Here is an 18,438-nt window from a genome sequence, read left to right on the forward strand (position 1 = left end):
TGAGGAGGTGCCAAGGAATAAAAGAAATCACACAGCAACTTTTCTTACGGTGATAGCTTTCTGCTCTGTACTGGGCAGTGTTAAACAGCCATCCCATGGCAATGCAGGAGATCTAGGGACCTGGCAAATGCTGCCTCCTTCCCGGCTTTGGAAGAACATATGGGTTGCATCTGGATAGCTTATACCACACCCACTCCTGTCTAACCACTCCTGAGCCCCAGTCTGCTTCTTCAGCTGTGCTGGATTCACACTTCAGGCTGCGAGGACTGTTCTGAAAGTGAATTTGTAAAGCCGTTAACTTGATTTAAACAGTTTAATCACAGAAATAGCTAGTGGTGGACTCCAGCCGCCAGAACTAACAGTACGGCCCCTTTTCTTTTAGCATCAGGCCCAACTCAGCCAAGGTCCACATCCTTTAATGATAGGGCCATGGTTGAGCCAGTGACATTACTAATGATTATTATTTGTGTATAATAGTGCGTAGAGGCCCCCAGTGAAACCAGAGCACCATTGTCCTAGGCATTGTGTAAACACAGCGAGAGGTGATCTTTGCCCTGGGAAGCCTCCAATCCAAATAGACAATGCAGACAAAAGGCAGGAGAAAGGGATACAAACACAAGAGAAGGGTCTGAGGCTAAGAGAGGTTGTGTCTCTTGCCCAAAGGCACGAGGGAGTTTGCAGATGAGGCCAAACAGAGCCCAGTTCTCCAGAATCCCTGTCCAATGCCTTAACTGCAACGGGGGCTATCTAAATCCCATGTGACAGCTGGAAGAAAGTATAAAAGAGGGACAGTGACATCATCACTAGGTCTCTCTCCTTCCCCAGAAGATTGTCTGGAAGACACAGACTTTGAACTGGGGAGGTTAGTCTCAGGTTGAGAAGGAAATTCCACCTGTGTAATAAGAACTATGAACTGCCTGAAACATCCAGTGGGGGTGAGAAACTGCTTGATTCAAATCTTGCTTAGTCTTCAGAATTTAGACTGATTTTATTTTTATTTCTCATGTAACCAACTTTGATCTCTATACCTGCCACTTAAAATCACTTAAAATCTCTCTCTCTCTCTCTCTGTGGTTAATAAATCTGTTTTATCGAAAACACTGTGTTTTTGGTTGAAGTGCTTGGAGAATCTCAGCTCCAGTTAACAAGAGCTATTGCATGTCTACTACCCTTTGTTGGGGTGGTGAACCAATTAATGGGCTTGCACTGTCCAAGGAAGTCGGTATATTTCTGGGGTGCAAGGCTGTGGGCTGGTGGAATTTGCTGTGTCTCTCTGTATAATTTATGAGTGGCTTAGAGCACCTGGGTACAATTTAGCTGGGTATGCGTCTCCACATACTGATGGCTGAGTGATCACAGCAGCCACCAGCCACTGGCTGAGCATTGTAAGAGACAGTCCAGGCTGGAGAGTTAAGGGGGCATAACAGTCTCACAGTTTCAGAGTGTACCCTGGGAAGCCCGTCACAATTACCCACATCGGGTCTGATTTCAATGACAGCTTTGCTTGCATACAGGGTTGGGCCTTTAAAGTAACTTTGTTTTTAATTTAATCCTTCTGATCCCTTTTAAGTGCACATATGAGTCAACAGTGTAGCACTGTTGCAAAAAAATGCAAACATCATTCTGGGCTGTATCAGCAGGAGTGTTATAAGCAAGACATGAGAAGTCATTCTTATGCTTTACTCTGCACTGATGCAGCCTCAGCTGGAGTATTGTTTCCAGTTCTGGGCACCACATTTCAGAAAGGATATGGACAAACTGGGGAAAGTCCAGAGAAGAGCAACAAAAATGATGAAAGGTCTAGAAAACGTGACCTAGGAGGAACAATTGAAAAAACCGGGTGTGTTTAATCTGGAGAAGAGAAGACAGAGGGCACACAACAACAGTTTTTGAGTACATAAATGTAGTTACAAGAAGGAGGGTGAAAAATTGTTCTTGTTAACCTTTGAGGATAGGACAAGAAGCAATGGGCTTAAATTGCAGCAAGGGAGGTTTAGGTTGGATATTAGGAAAAACTTCCAGTCAGGTGGTTAAGCACTGGTATAAATTGCCTAGGGAAACTGTGGAATCTCTGTCATTGGAGGCTTTTATGACCAGGTTAGACTAATACCTGTCAGAGATGGTTTGTTGTTACATAGTCCTGCCTTGACTGCAAGGTACTGGACTAGACGACTGATTGAGGTCCCTTCCAGTCCTGCACTTCTATGATTTCTTCCATGAAGGCTTTAAAAACTGTTCTTTCCAGAGCCCCACAGCAAACTCATATCAGAACCTATTGTACTCAGGCTCCGTCTACACTACAAGCTAGAGATGTGAGTTCCCTGCTCAAGTTCACATACTCAAGCCAACTCTCACCAAGCTAGTGCATGTATGAATAGCAATATCACCACAGTAGCACAGGCAGCAGCAGCGGCACAGCTGAGCCGTGCCGAGTACAAACCTGCCTGAAACTCATTGGTACATACTCAGCGTGGCTCAGCTGCCACCCCCCAGGCTACTGTGGCTACACCACTATTTAGGCTACGTCTACACTACAGGATAAATTCGTATTAGCTTAAACCGATTTTATAAAACAGATATTATAAAGTCGATTGTGCGCGTCCACACTAGGCACATTAATTCGGTGGTGTGCGTCCATGGTCCGAGGCTAGCATCGATTTCTGGAGCGGTGCACTGTGGGTAGCTACTGTAAAATAATGAGGCCAATAACTTCCATTTGCGTCCACACTAATCCTAATCTGATATAGTAATATCGATTTTAGCGTTACTCCTCTCGTTTTGTAAGAGTACAGAAATCGATTTAAAGAGCCCTTTAAATCGATATAAAGAGCAGTGTAGTGTGGACAGGTGCAGTGTTAAATCGATTTAACGCTGTTAAAATCGGTTTAACAGCGTAGTGTAGACCAGGCCTTAGATTGGTGCCCTTCGTTCATGGTATAGACATAGCTTTACAGAACATGGTGATGGGTAACCTTATTAAAAAAAAAAAAGATTGATCTGAATTGTTATGTGTTCATTTGTGCTAGATTGTTATCCTAGCAAAGGCCCTAAGAGTTCACTGTACCCTCCAGGCTGTGTGCATACACAGATCCTAAACACCACGCACACAGCAAAACACCATGTGCACAAAAATTTGCACAGAAGAAATTTTTTGCACACATGGCCTGTCAAAAATTAGAGGGAACATTGCCTAAGATCTGCATTTGGTCAGGATAAAGCATAACATCACCTCCCAAACAAATACAGATGATATTTCCCTTAAGTGTATTGCCTTAATTGGTGACTTTATTATATTCCATTAAAGCCCATGGACACGAGCAGCAAGGATGAGCAAAAGCAGCAAAGAATCCTGTGGCCCCTTATAGACTAACAGACTTTTTGGAGCATGAGCTTTTGTGGGTGAATACCCACTTTGTCAGATGAATGTAGTGGAAATTTCCACTACATGCATCTGATGAAGTGGGTATTCACCCACAAAAGCTCATGCTCCAAAAAGTCTGTTAGTCTATAAGGTGCCACAGGATTCTTTGCTGCTTTTACAGATCCAGACTAACATGGCTACCCTTCTGATACTTGAAGGATGAGCAAGTGGTGACTGGGAGTGTTACACATTTAACGTGAATGTGAAAAGCTGACATGCACAGAGATGTGTGCATGTGTTTGCTGTTAGTGGGATTCAGTCTCAGAGCACCCTCATCTGACCTGCCAAAGGAGGGAATATCTCTGCCAGCTTATTCTAGCCAGGAGGAATCATCAGGTGGCTGAGGCTGCCCAGAAAAGGATCTGGAGGAACAGAAAATGGAGACCGGACCAGCAGAGCTGAATTCGGGGCTGTTTGCAAATTAATATGATTTACACTGTTTGAAATAAAATGAGCACAGAGGTTTAAACTACAGCAAGCGGGGGTCAGGGGAGAGGAAGCTATTTTCATTAGTTAACTGCGTTCAGTAAAAAACTTGAATGCATAGAAATACAGCCACGGCCAACGGTGCCGATGTCATACGTGGTGAGCGTCCTCAGGAAAACAAGCACAGAGCATGAAACTCTGCAGAGACCGAGTTATATGCAGAGGGTGGGACCCCGTGCAGTGGCTGCACCCAGCCAGCTGTTCAGGGAATTGCGTGGGTAAAAATGCTCCCCTTGGTTTAGATGGGCAGTCAGACCTTTGAGAGGTTCCTTGCGTGGTCAAGCTGCTGCACAAAGGCAAGGTTAATGTACACTGTGCAAGACCATGCAGTCCTGGGGGAGCAGAGTTGCACTAGCAGGAGCCTGGAGAATAGCCCACGGGCTTGAGGCAGGAAGAGCTCCCTGTGTAAGCAGACAGAGGCCGAAAGCAGTGAATGCCTGGCAGCACAGGCTTCGGCACAGGCCATAAAAACCCACCCAGAACACTCAGGTAGCTAGTTCATGTCGCCATGGCGTTTCTGCTTTGGGACCCGAGCTAGCTGTATTAAAGCTACCTTGGTATGGCTACGAAGCTGCAACCACACCCTGTGACTGCAACGCAAACATACTTGTCACAGTTTAGGGCACCTGCATCTGTAGTTACCCTCCATGATCCAGCAACTGAACTCACTCTCAGATCCCAGATCCCCAGACGTCACCTCTCTTAGACAGAGACCTGCATCTCTCTGCCTGCTGACCTGCTGATGATTCCCTGCCTACCGTGTGTTATTTCCAGAAAGTCAGATGACCTAAATGGCCAGTGTCTGTGCTTTGCAGAGGCTATGAACAACGTAATTGCCCACAGTTATAAGTTAGCGCACAACTCTTTCTAAATGTAAACCTTCTGCCAGGTGGGGCCAGCAGCAACAAGGGGGGGGGGCTTAGTATCTAGGGTTTCCTTTTCAACAATACAACACAAAACCGTCTCAAGCCCCCACACAGTGATCTGGGACAATTACACACTACCCTCTGGGCACCTCTAAGAAGCAGTACTTCCCCAGTCTGAGTGGAGCAAAAACTTTTAATAAAAGGAGGGAAGTAACTCAGTATTAATTTGGGAAAACACCACAACCAGGGTTCATAAACACAAACCATGAGCAAAAGACCCACCCCCAAGTAAGTCGAGCAGTGTCCTTTTCCTCTGAGGGTCTTAAGTCTAGCAATCCAAAAGTCTCTTTTACATGTCCATCCCTTCTTTGTACCCCACTCACAGTTGCTGTCCTGGGCCAGTGGAGCCCCCAAGATCAGAGGCTCATCCGCATAGTTCACTTCCCACCCTGTGTGAAGGGGGGTAAAGAAGCACCTTACACACTGCACTGCTTGGGCACTTGCTCGTCACCCCAACGGCCAATTGCCATGCCTCTGCAGGGCTCTGCAGGCTGCTGGCCATGCCTTTCCGCCAGCTGCCCTGCTGGCCACACCTCTCTGCCATTTGGCTGTTTGCCCTGCCTCACCACCAGCTGGGCCACTTGCTGTGCCTTGCTACCAGCTGCCCTCGCCTCTCCACCAGCCACCTAGCTGGTTGCTTGCTGCACTTCTTCACCAGCTTCTGGGCTGGCCATGTGCCAAGATATCTTCAGGGCGCCCCCCACAACAAAACACATCTCTCAGTGATTTCAGCTGTTAGTGGGGGACCCACACTGCTGGTGCACACTGGGCAGTCTCTTGCCATAGACACACTGCCCCAAAGTAGGTCTAATACTTAGACCTAGGAATCAGTGATTTCAGCTCTGCAGCATTTAACAAGACTCTCAATTAGTTCTTTTATTATACCATGGAGCAGAGACAGGTCAACCCACACCATCTGGTACAAGTACCTGTCCCTTCTCTCAACTCATTGGCCTGTAGAACCAATGCTCCCTGCCTAGTGAGTGGGGTTAAGTTGAGGGTGACTCCCTCCATTAGTGTATGTTGGGTACAGTTCTGCTGCCCTCAGTTCACACAAGGATAACAACCCTTTATTAGTCCTGCCCCAGTAACAAGGAGACAGGGGGTCCAACACCAGCCACAAATGATCATTTGGGCAAGCAATCCCATCATGCTGAGCACCTAGACAAGGTGGGTGTGTCCATGCAAACGAGATCAGCTTCTGAAGTCTTTTTCCACAGCTCAGCACTAGATGTCAGGGGAGAGCTAATTCAGACTGTGCTTACATAAGCAAGCACATTTATTTTTAAGAGGAAAGCATTACAGAGAAAACATTAAAAACAATAAACGAACCTACACACATGCTAACAAGCTTGCTAGAGATCACCCCAACTCCAACAAGGGCTCTGGTAGGCGTCAGTCCTTCAAATCCCACCATAGGAATTTTCCGTGGTTACCAGTTCATAATAGCTTTTGCTCAAAACAAGCACCCCCATAAATACTTCAGTCTTTCCTTTGTACAGCTTGGTCCTTCGACCGTGCCTTCATGAAACAGGTGATCAGCAGACAAAGGACCCACTCCTAAGTGTATAACTTCAAAAGGTTGGGTTTCAGCATAGCTAGCTGTGGATAAATTTGTGTTCATCCTCCCCTTGAGATTCCCACTTAATTTTGTTTGTCCCATTGTTCAATATAGTCCTTTGAAGCTAAGAACACTCCCCAAGGTTTACATTGGCCACTTCTCCCTGTAGAGACATTAATACAATCCCACAATAATACATAATGTTTGCATTCTTAATACAATAGACTCCAAAGATACTGAAAGTTAATTTAATAAGGTTTTTTTCAAGGATATTGCTGGAAATTGCCCTGTTAAAATACCTTCATAGAGCTTCCTGGTGACAGAGTAGTGGTGCTTTCACTGAGGTTACTGCTAAATGAAATCACTCTCCCATGGGCAGTTTGTGTCCACCTCTGTTCCAGGTAAATAGCACTTGGGCACATGTTGTAAGCAAACGTCACACTAGGAAATACTTTGGCTGTGCATCACCAATTTCTCCTCCAACAGGAAACTAAACGGCTACAAGGATCCAGTGTCTCCTGCAGCTCATCAAAAGGGGCAAAAATACAAACCACATTTAAAAACTCAAACAAATTAAAATGGCATCTTAGGATTCCCGCTCCTTTTTGGTGAGCACGACAGGATCATCTGGCTACTTGTTAACAGACTCCTGCTGGAGATTAGACAGGATAGGAGAGGATGCCTTTTACCACCTGGAGGCAGCTTTTGCTGCATATTGTTGACTGACACAGACTGTCCCTCTGGCCCATTTGAGACCAGTATTGTCACAGACAGTGTCATGGCAGTGAGCGGTGGAGAGTGAAAAAGGAACTGATGATAAGACCAGTGATATTTCATTCTCAGGGATCTCAGGAAGGCAACATACTGTACAATTGCTGTCCGTCTTCCAATATTCAAAATAGGCCAACTCCTTGGTCCTGACTAAGTGTGGTTTGTGCCACTCCAACGCCAACTTATCTCATTTTAGGGTGACCAGATAGCAAGTGTGAAAAATCGGGATGGGGGTGGGGGGGTAATAGGTACCTGTATAAGGAAAAGTTCCAAATATTGGGCCTGTCCCTATAAAATTGGGACATCTGGTCACCCTATCCCATTTCCACCCCCACTCCTCACCCAGGGAAGCGTTGTGGATGGGAGAGGGCAGGGTTCGAGCGTCGTAATGCTGGGGCCATTTCAACACCATTCAAGTTAATGGTGTTACAGTCTCATACCACGTTTACAGCAGTGTAACAGGATTGTTACTGAAACACGTCCCCTTTCAGAACATAAATCAGCAACAATGATGCTACGCTCAGAAACATTCACCAGCGAGAGGTGATTCTTGACACTCATAAGCATACTAAAGGCATTCGCTGGTTAGATTTGTTTCTAAGGGAGCCTGACGTAAGCAGTACAGGGCCTAGCCTTGATTTCAGTGCATACAGCTCAACCTAAGTGTGGCAGGATCTGGTCCTATATGGAATAATACGAAAAGAATTGCTTCGCTTATCTGCTCATAGCATTAGCAGGGATGCTGGCCTGAAATAAGACGTTAACGCTGAGGCTAAGCTGATCTTCAGAAAAAAATTAGCCTCTGGTGGGAAAAAAAAAGAGCAGTTTTCTTAACCTTTCAAATGTCTAGTTATTCAAGAGGCTTGTTGTTCATGCTGGAGATTTAACGGGGCACTAATGCTTCCTCCAAATGCCAGCAATCACAGGGGAATAGCTCTTCAAACAGATGGGGGATTTTCGATAGGTCAGCTACTGCTGGCCATGAGTACATTGTGGCTGGAAATTAAAACAGGATTTCTAACCATCAGAGGAGAGAGGGTCTGGGACAGCCTCCCAGCAGCAGTTTGAAGATGGAGCTGGATATATGTATGAATGGGGTTATATGACGGGGTAGCCTGCGATAGCAGGGGATGGACTTGATGACCCAGGAGGTCATTGCCCGTTCTACATCCCTAAGTTCTCCCTCTTTCAGCTCAGAAGATAATGTTTATCCTCAGAAAGTTAAAGCACCCCAGAAAAATGGGCTTGGAATGAAAATGTCTCCTCATTAATGATCGTTTTGTGGGCCCCATAATGGGGTGGGTGCTGCTGTTTTGCATTATAGTAACACTTAGGGAGCCAGGTAGTGTAGCCAGCTTTCCATTTTTTCATAACCGAATCTTACAGGCCCTCGTCACTTATTCCCCCTCTCCTGGGACTCACCTGCCACCTGAAGAGCCAGGTGAGAGGAGCTGACATGGAGCCTGCCTGCCTGTCCATTTGGGGCACAGCGAGGTGTGTCTGTCCCTGGAGCGAGGGACAGGAGAAAGCCAGGGCCCTGGAAGGCTGAAAAGGTGGGCTGGGCTGTCATGGGCAGCGAGCCTGGCCCCGCTCCTCAAGTGAGGTGCACTGTCAGGATCCCTCCTCCTCCAGCAGCGGCTGCTCTTCCCACCCTCCCAGTGGAAAAGGCCAATTGTGGTTACTTAAGTAACTGGACTTTTGGGGTCCAGTCAGCAGTGCTGACAGGACACTGCATAGGTCCCCTTTTGAGTGGACTTTCTATTTGAAAACCGGACATCTGGCAACCCTGGAACTAGCTGAGCATGCTCAGTGCTGTACGGATATATAGTAACAGGTCACTCCTGCTTGATGGGTACGTCTATACTGCAAAAACACCCCACACAAACCCTGCAGCAGCAAGACTCAGAGCCCAGGTCAACTGACTTAAGCTTGCACTACAGGGCTAAAAATAGCCGTGTAAATGTTCCCACTCAGGCTGGGGCCAGGCTCTGAGACCCTCCCCCGGCTGGGTTTGAAAGACGGGGCTCTAGCCTGAGTGGGAACACCAACATTGCTATTTTTGGCTTTCTAGCATGAGCCCCGTGAGCCAGAGTCAGTTGACACAGGCTCTGAGACTCGCTGCTAAGGGGCTGGTTTTTTGCAGCGTAAATACCGTATGTGGACAAGTCAGTGACAAGCAGCAGTATTATCCCCATGCTGCAGATGGGAAATGCAGGGAGTAAGTGAGTTGCCCAAGGTCACACAGGAAGTCGGTGACAGAGCCAGGAATTAAATCCAGGGCTCTTGAGTCCCCCTGCTGTGCCTCAACCACTCAACCACCCCAGTTTACTCACAATAATAGCTACTGAGGCACTCCTGCAGTGCTGTATTACTGTGTTCCTGAAGTCCCTATGGGCTGTGAAGTGCAGACCCTCAACACACTCAGATACTCACCAGGAGCACTGTGGGGAGGTATCCAAGCACACTTTCCTGCTTCTGCCCAAACTCTTAAATACTTCCAATACTTCGGTTCTCAGCAAGCCACGCGCTGCCCCCCCCCCCCAGTGCTGTCTCATCCTGGAGACTTCAGCACATTGGAACTCCTCCTCCTGCACAGCACGGGGATCTCACACACGGAGTGTCTCCTCGGTATCCATTCTCGGTGGTATGCAGGCTCTGTCCCGACCGACCACCCACAGACAGGCAGCCTGGCTGCTTGTGGGGATGGGAGAGGAGGTGAGCTCGTAGAAAGTCTGTTCAGACAGACCACCAACGAAAGAACGCAGATTTATGGAAGCCAAAAGCTTGCAACCTTTATTCACCCTTATATAAGGCTTAGCCCTGCTGCCGCTGAAAGCAATGGATTTTTGGCCATTGATTTCAATGACAGCGCAGATCTGTCCCAAAGTGCCAGCTCTCCCAGGACCTCAGCACTCTGCAGCGTACCCATGAGGGAGGTGTGATTGTCATCTCCATTTACAGATAGAGAAACTGAGGCACAGAATGGTTACATGACCGGCCTAAGAGCTAGGATTAAGTGTCAAGATTCTGGACCAGAGCCAGGGCTGGCTCTAGGCACCAGCAAACCAAGCACGTGCTTGGGGTGGCACATTTTCAAGAGCGGCATTGCAGCCATCTTTTTTGTTTTGTTTTTTTTTGCTTCAGGCAGCAAAATCTAGAGCTGATCCTGGCAGCAGCAGCGTATCGCACCCTTGGGCCACTGTAGTTTGTGCCGTGGGGGAGCAGCGCCGCACCTGGTGGCTGGGCTGAGCAGGCTCCGAGTGGGGGACACTCAGGCTGGGGACCACCCCTTGGGGCACATGGAGCAGCCTGCAGGTGCTGCAGGGCGGCCGCGCCCCAGCGCTGCAGCCAGGGCTGGGCGAAGCGGCCTGAGCCGCCCAGGGACTGCTGCAGGGCGGCCAGAAGCAGCAGCAGCAGCGGGGCCATAGAGGGTGGGGCACTGCCATAGGGGGCTTGCATCTCGCTCTCTGGGACTCCACTCCCTCTGGAGATAACCTGCCCTGCCTCCTCAGCCCCCTGCCAAGGCTGTCCCCTGGCTCCTCAGCCCCCTTCCAGGGCAGTCCCCTGGCTCTGCCTCCCTGGTCCCAGCCGGTCCTGGAGGTGGGAGCCCTGGCGGGAGGGACCCTGGGCTGAGGTGTGGCCCAGGAATCCCGCTGCTTACCCCAACCCTGCCAGTGCCAGACCGGCTGGAGGCGAGCGGGGGAGCAGGCGGAGTCAGCACTGGTGTGGGGGAGCCCAGGGCTGGGGCAGCAGGGGGTGCGGGTGGGGTGGGGAGGAGAATCCAGGGCTAGGGTGGGAGGGGGTGTGGGTGGGGGAGGACACTGGTTAGTGGGGGAGCGCAGGGCTGGAGTGAGGGGCAGCCAAAAATGTTTTTGCTTGGGGCGGCAAAAAAGCTAGAGCCGGCCCTGACCAGAGCACAGGAGTCCTGATTCCCTACACCCTTGTGCTAACCAGTAGCGCCTACTATCCTCAGGGCCCCTATTTTACCAGCAAAATTCATGTCACTTCTCCCCATGGTAGCTGCTCACACTGGTAAGCCCCAGTCACTGAATGGATTCCGATGAAATGCAGGTTCCAGGTGGCACAACCCCTGGGCAGCAGGTCTGCATCTCTGCGTGGTGATGGGGGGGAGTCCTGAAGGATGTGGGTCTGCACCTTCCATTTCTCTTCACTGTACTATTGTCTCTTCTCTTTGGGCTACACTGCAAGCATAAAGCCAGAGCCCCATGGCAGCAGGGCTGCAGAGAAGCACTCCTGCACAGGAAGTTGAGTTGGGTCTCTTGCTTTTGGGAGTGCCACGGGGCAGCAGGCCAGAGCTACACCCATTCCCATGCTGAGTTGTGTGGAACCTCATATTAGGAGATGGGGATTTATAGCCCTCACGCCTCTGCTCACTGAGGGTGTGTGTGAAAGCAGTTTAGCCCACTGCATCATGGGAGGACAATGCAATTCTTCACTATGCAGCACCTGGCAGTGAAGCTAGGACTGGTTTTACACAGGAGAGTGTTTTTCTAGCCTGAGCTGTCCTGCCAGTTCGATTGCTGTCCCCATAGCCCAGTGATTCCCTCCACCACATGTGGAATAGGCTCAGTAAAACTGCCACTACCACTAAGACAGGGAGAAACCAGAAGCCAAATCCAAACCTTCAGGTGAAACTCCCTTCTCGAGGGCATGTAGCATGACCAGCACCTCCTTTGGGTGCTGGAGAAGGTAGTGGCTGACCAGCCAGAAACCCCATATTAGGTTCCAATCCTTTGAAGTGCTGAGCCCCTTGGTTCTGGGCTCCAGCCAGAAGCATCTTGCTGGAGACACTCAGCACCTCTCAGGATCTGGCCCCAGAGGGAGGATCACAAGTACAAAAATCCAACGGATTTGGACATGGAGGAAACAGAAAATTATCTTTATTGCATTCCGTTTGGATATACAACACATCGTTGTTCACGCCCTACTGCATTCAGGCAGCCCAGAGGGGACCCACGTCACGGCAATCTCTGGTCCTGGGGAGCTGGGTGCAAACAGGCTAGACCCTGCATACATCCTGGCCGTTCACCAGCCGATGGATGGGCTGCACACCCCTCTTCTCCTCCTCATGGTGCATGGACAATTCCCTCTCGAACAGTGCTCTGTCCATCCGCCCTTTCAAGGAGTAATAGCGGAGAGCCACGCTGTGCCAGTCTACTGCCTCCTCAATGTGCAGCGGCCCTGCTGGCAGAAGGCTTCGAATGTGCCCACCTAAGGACAGAACAAGAGATGGCTAAGAGGGCAAGAGGAGAAAGTCACCTATCCATGCACCAAGGCTCCTTTCTTGGAGTCCCCCTAACAGGCGGAGTTGGTTCAGTGTGTCGGCCCTCATAGCCCTCTCCTGGATGATATCAGACCTGCTCAAGTCTTTGTGATTATATTGCCTCCTGGTGGCTGGAGGACTGCAAAGAGTCTATCTCACAATACTGCGGTAAAGATAATGGGACTTCCCATTTTTTTCAGATGGTGGAGGTCTGCTTTTGGAGCAAAGATCTAGAGTTCAATCCTGGGGCTGTGCAGATTAGTTGGCAATGGTGGTGTCTGCATATGTTTGTTTATGGACCCTCACAAACTCAGTGTCTTAAAATATATTGTCTGATATTATTTGGAGCTGCTGAGATTACTGAGTTCTTAAACTCTTTGGTTCTCGTGATTAAGAAAAGAAACTTATATAAATTATCAAATTACCCAGTGAAATATGTTACTCATGGTTAATTGTATGATGTGTTGTATTATATATTTGATATTAATTTTCTGTAATGATTGCATCTGATTTAATGGGATTGCTTACGGAAAAGATTCTGTCTTCAGATGTGCAATTGAAGCTCCTACTGAGGGAGCAGTGGTTTGGTAAATGGAGATAGAGCCTCTCCCCACTAGTTTATGAGTTCCACTCCAGTCTGTATCAGACTGAAAGCTGTCAGTGGCTATGCAAATTAAGTTGGTCTCAGTCCAGTCTGGTGAGGCGGAGGCAGCAGCTCATAGGAAACAAATATGAATCAAGAATAAATGTGTCTGTGCTCTTCCTCTGAAACATGCTCTTGCTTCAATGCAGAATCCATCCCGTCCCACCTCTGTCTCTGTGATAGAGCAGAATGGCCCTGCAGCCAAGGTAGGAGGCACTCTGTCATACTGAACCCATTCCTGGTGAGTGTACAGTGAGAGAGGCAGAAGGGAGTGAGGGGAACTCCCCATCCTCTACTCTTCTATCACTAAGGCAATGAAAGAGGAGGAGGCTTCCTTTCACCAAAGATGTGACCCCTCCAAGCCCCCAAAATTCATTCTGAATGTGCCATGCGATTCCATCGTGTTTATCCGATTTGCCAATACTGTATCTGATTTCCTCTCTTCAAACTCACAGGGTCAGCCTAACCTACTGAACAGAAACCTCCCTTCCAGCCGCCTCCAACAGCACTGTAAGTTCCAAGCCAAGCTAGATAACAGGGGAGGGGGAGGAGGAACCTTTGTGGAGAGTTGTGTTAGTGAAACGTTGTGTTACATTGATGTACAGTTTGGCCTCTCCAGACAAAACATAAGCAGCACTGGCTGAAGCCCCCTCCCTCCCACTGCTTTGAAAACCGACTCCTGTGTGTCTGAACCAACAGCATTAAAGCAAAGACAGGCAGAGTAATGACTCCATCCTTAGTGCACTCTGTTGTGCCTAGATATGGTAGCACATGCAGAAGTTCATTCTGCAGAGCACCTTTCAGCCACAATATTTCCCAAAATGGATAATACTCTTAGGAAGTGGAACAACAAAGGACAGCAAAGGGGGACAAAAAATTCAGATGTGTAGATCAGGGGGGAAGAGAGACTCTTACAGCTACATGAACCAATACGGAGACTCAGTGTGATGGAGAGATATAGGAAGGCAATTGCAGAATACAGGAAGACAAGAGCCGCAGAGGAAAAGGTTATTTGCACCAACGGTATTGACTCCATACAGATATAACAGAAGTGACATATAGGGCAACAGTCCAGCTACACAGTCTGAGGATCTCAGCAGTACAGAGAAAAAACAGCAGGTACATTAAAGATCAACTGTTTAGCTTTCCTAGGGAAAGATTTAGAATCAAGGAGATGGAAATGACCCATTAGGGAGTCTAAATCATCCAGTGGATGATTGTTCCCTGCATTTCGTATCCTCCAGCAATGGGGTCTTCTTTCCATTCCATTATCAAATAGCTCTCCAGATTAGGACTCCCCTTTCCCGATATTCATCCTATGTTTTCCTTTGCTCAGTGTCAGAGGTGCACCCTACTGGAGCACCCTATGTAATCAGGTCCCCTTCTAGCGGTCTATTGTGGATTTCCAACATATGGCTCAGCAAAGGGTCAGTACCTTCTGGTGATACTTGTGTCATCCTCTTGGCAGCAACCCTAATCCAACCCATGGATGTGTGAGCCAGCATATTGATGGATCGTGTGTCGGAAGTGCTGTCCAGGTCTTCCTCTTCGTTTATCAGGTCTCTGCGTTCAGTAGAGCACAGCTTACCTTGGAGGAGCACAGAAGCTCAGATGAGTAGGATTGTGTACAAACATGATCCTAACCTCTACAATGAGGACTTATCTTCACTTTTCCCCATGCTTGTCTTATTATTCTGTTTTTGACACAATTGTGCTAGCTGGTACATGAGATACATATCGTTTATCCCCCCAAAAAAACCCCTCCCATCTTCACACAGGAAATCAGTGACAGACAACCCTTGAACATATCATAGGTTCAGGTAAGAGTCCCAAAGTTTGGATGTTCACTCAAGGCTTACATGAGTTTCTGAGTGTGGACCTCTCCAAAGACTAGGATCTCCAATGAGATTTCTGTACTGCTTGGTTTAGATGAGATTGGAAATATCTCAGCAATGGCAGGGCCTCAGGTCAATTTGGGCAGAGGGTTGTTCAAGTTATCTTGAGAAATATTAATTATTGGATCCAGTTATTACTGATTGTTTTCAACTTATTTTTTCACTGTATGTCCCCCCCTGCAGTGTTGGAAGGGACAGCTCAGTGGTTTGAGCATTGGCCTGCTAAATGCAGAGTTGTGAGTTCAATTCTTAAAGGGGCCATCTGGGGATTTAGTTGAGGTTGGTCCCTCTTTGAACAGGGGATTGGACTAGATGACCTCCTGAAGTCCCTTCCAACCCTAATAATCTATCATATTGGAAAGATTGCCAGTGCTCAGGAGTGGAATGATTGGTTTACCCCTCTCCTTGACCCCAAAAGAGAAAAACATTATTCATCTTTAAGTTTTGGCCTTTAAAAGAGTCAGATAACATCTGAGGTTTACCATGATCATTGGACAACATTTTCATACCATGGCGCCTACAGTTCAGCTCATGAATATGCATTTAGACTCCTAAAGAAAAGCTTTTATTTGGGTGTCCAAATGTGGATTTTTAGGAGGCCACCGTTAGGGACCCAAGTTTGTAAATTTCATAGAGCTTCTTGGGAAATGCCCCCTCAGAAAAAAAATTGTTTTGAATGAAATTTAAAGAAAAAACAATTTTTGTCAGTGTGTTGGGTTGGTTGGGTTTTTTTGTTTGTTAAAACCTCTCAATGCTTACACTTTTTCAAAAAATGAAAGTTTTCAGGCAGACAGGGAAAAATAGTTGGTTTCACTGAAAACTTTCCTCTGACTTGAAATTTTTTGGTTTTCAATTACCAAATCCCTCGATTTTTTTTCAAGTTTCGGGATTTTGGCTTTTCATTAAAAACACTGATTTTTTTAATCAAAAAAAATTTTTTTTCTTTGAGCAGGGAATTGGACTAGATGACCTCCTGAGGTCTTTTCCAACCCAAATAGTCTTTGATTCTATGATTTATCATGGAAATTTCCAGTTTGACAAAAAAGCCAGTTTTAATTAAAAAGTAAAAAAATTGTCCAACATCTTTCCCAATTTAGTATGCCCTGTGCTAAGCCCCTGAAGTAAGTGCTGACAAATGCATAGTAAATAACACATTCACTGATTTTAGCCTCCTTTTCCATTTGCATGTTGTCCACTAGAGGCTTACAATTTTCTTGAATTTAATCATTATTGGATATTATTTTTCAATTAGTTTTGGTGCATAATTCTTGGCCTGTAGCAGTTTGATATCTGGTTAGTTTAGATAGGGCATACAGCAATGCTTCTGATCTCTGGCAGGATGAGTGTAACACATAGCATTGTGGTTGCAAAATTCACTCTCCAAAAATACTCTCATATTCACTTAACATTTGTTGTTCACACCAACTTTCCTGCCATGAATACACTCTCTGGGTACACTCATTCAATTTAAACATAGTGAGCGAGTGAACACAGAGAAGTTAGATTTTCATCTGAGCAGAATATTTTTTTCAGATGTTTGCTCCTCTCTGTAGGACACTGTTCCTCTGCCAGCCCTGAGGTACTACGTGTTGAGCCACATTTCTGAAACTAGACAACTGGGAAAAACATGGAAGGGAATGCAGTCAATAATTCGCTGGAAAATCACAACTTCAAATGCCAAGAGGGTCTGAAATGACTGAGAACGGGCCCAGTGCCAGGAAATGGCCCTGACACAGACCTATTTATAGTAGATCTGCCTAGGGTGAAATCTAGTCCATTGACTTCACTTCTCAGGATCAGGCCCACAGTCTCCTGGGATTACATTTCTCATAGAAGCACAGAAATTGAAGATGGGGAAGATTTATTGGCTCATCTTGTCCACATATCCCTGCAGGAGCAGTGCAGGATTGTCTCTTAACAGTTCAGTTTCAAGTGCCTGGGCCAGTTTAGATTTTAATGTCTCAAGCAATAGAACTTCTTACTGCAAAACAATTCCACAGCCTACATGTCCTTTTCCTAAGGCTTTTTTGTTTGTATTTACTATTGATGTTAGTTTCTTAGTTCTGCCCTATAGTGGCATCATGAGGAAAAAAGGGGAAGAGTCCAACGTAGCCTTAGAAATCGGTTTAATATGTTCTATGAGACTATTAAGCATTAATCCTAATTGTATGGTTATTCCACGTGTCACTACAGGGTGGAGTTAATGTCTGGGCGCCTTAACTGTGCATTGGCGTCCCTTAACATGACTGGATTTCTTTTAAATTTAAGCTTAACTGAATTTTCTGGATTGGTAATGCTTGGTTTTGGGATAATTACAACATCCCTGTAATTACCCTTAAATTACTAACGTGCTCGACCTTAACTCCAATTGGATATCCTTTTTATCTGGGATCACAGTTATATATCCTGTATCCAGAGCTTCTTGGGAAATAAAATAGTATTATGTTGATTAGCTACTTGGTTAAATGATGCATGCTTGGTTCTGGTTTGGGGACAAGGGGGAGTTGCAGCTGTTCATGTGACATTTATGTAGGAAAAGGCTATGTATATGAAAAACCCACCAGTGCAAAAAATTACACTAAGTTTTCTGAAACATTCCCAATGTAATGAATGTCAGTGAAATAAAAATGTATAACCCACCAACCCTTTATTTTAAAATAAATTAACACTGATCTCTCTAGAGATGTAATACAGCAGCCTCAGGTCATGTGAGGGCACTTATACCCCATTCTCTTGTGAGTCTGTGAGAAGGAATGGAGCAGTGTCTCTTTAAGAGGACATACATCAGAAAACTCTTAGGCTTTAGGTTTCATCCTCCTTTCCTGGAAAGTAACAGTTTCCATTAGACTTGGAGACATTCTTCCTGCACTTACCCTACCATCCATCTAGCCACACTGATGTCCAGGGCAGAGGTGTCATTTCCGAAAAAACTGGGGGTGGAGGGCAAAGTTGTGTCAGCATATAGAACATTATATGTGATAATATGAGTTGGTGGAGTGGAGCAGATAGACTTGTGAATTTGGGAGGAGAGGAAAACCAAGATCTGAGGGATTAACTGCCCACCTTGCCACCTAGCAAATGATACGCCTGGACCAGGAGTTGCCTGCGTCTAACAGAGAGCCATCTGTCTTCATTGGCAAGATATTTTCGTTGGAGGCGATCATTGCCTATGTACCCAAAACCTCTATATTGCACACTACTAACTTACATTTAGGTGTAGATGAGTGGAAAGTGCTTTGATGCGTTGCTTGGAATGTAGTACAATGGTATAAAATTACGATGCACTGTGGTAACATGGATAATATTGTGAGCTGGATCAGAAATATCAAGGTTCTGTGGCCACCAGACTAGATGTCCACTGTTGGGTCACCTGGAGGGTTTTTGGACTGTAATAAACTGGTTGGAAATTTTCTGATGGAATCTTTTTCTGTTGGAAAATATCGATTCATTG

At 46.6% G+C, this 18,438-nt stretch overlaps 1 protein-coding gene across 3 annotated transcripts in view; it reads right to left on the reverse strand.

The window, feature by feature from the left end:
• Positions 1-12,103: 12,103 nt before the first annotated feature.
• LOC115642712 (serine/threonine-protein phosphatase 6 regulatory ankyrin repeat subunit B-like) overlaps positions 12,104-18,438 on the reverse strand; it is a 98,760-nt gene continuing 92,425 nt past the window's right edge. For all 3 annotated transcript variants that reach the window (XM_030546434.1, XM_030546433.1, XM_030546432.1), the window contains 2 exons: positions 14,528-14,680; positions 12,104-12,397 (listed from right to left, as the gene is read on the reverse strand). In XM_030546434.1, the coding sequence (XP_030402294.1) occupies positions 12,186-12,397; positions 14,528-14,680 (365 nt within the window). In that variant the 3' untranslated portion in view covers positions 12,104-12,185. The remainder of the gene's footprint in view (positions 12,398-14,527; positions 14,681-18,438) is intronic.

Source organism: Gopherus evgoodei, unplaced genomic scaffold (genome assembly GCF_007399415.2).
Source record: "Gopherus evgoodei ecotype Sinaloan lineage unplaced genomic scaffold, rGopEvg1_v1.p scaffold_44_arrow_ctg1, whole genome shotgun sequence".
Lineage (NCBI taxonomy): Eukaryota > Metazoa > Chordata > Testudines > Testudinidae > Gopherus > Gopherus evgoodei.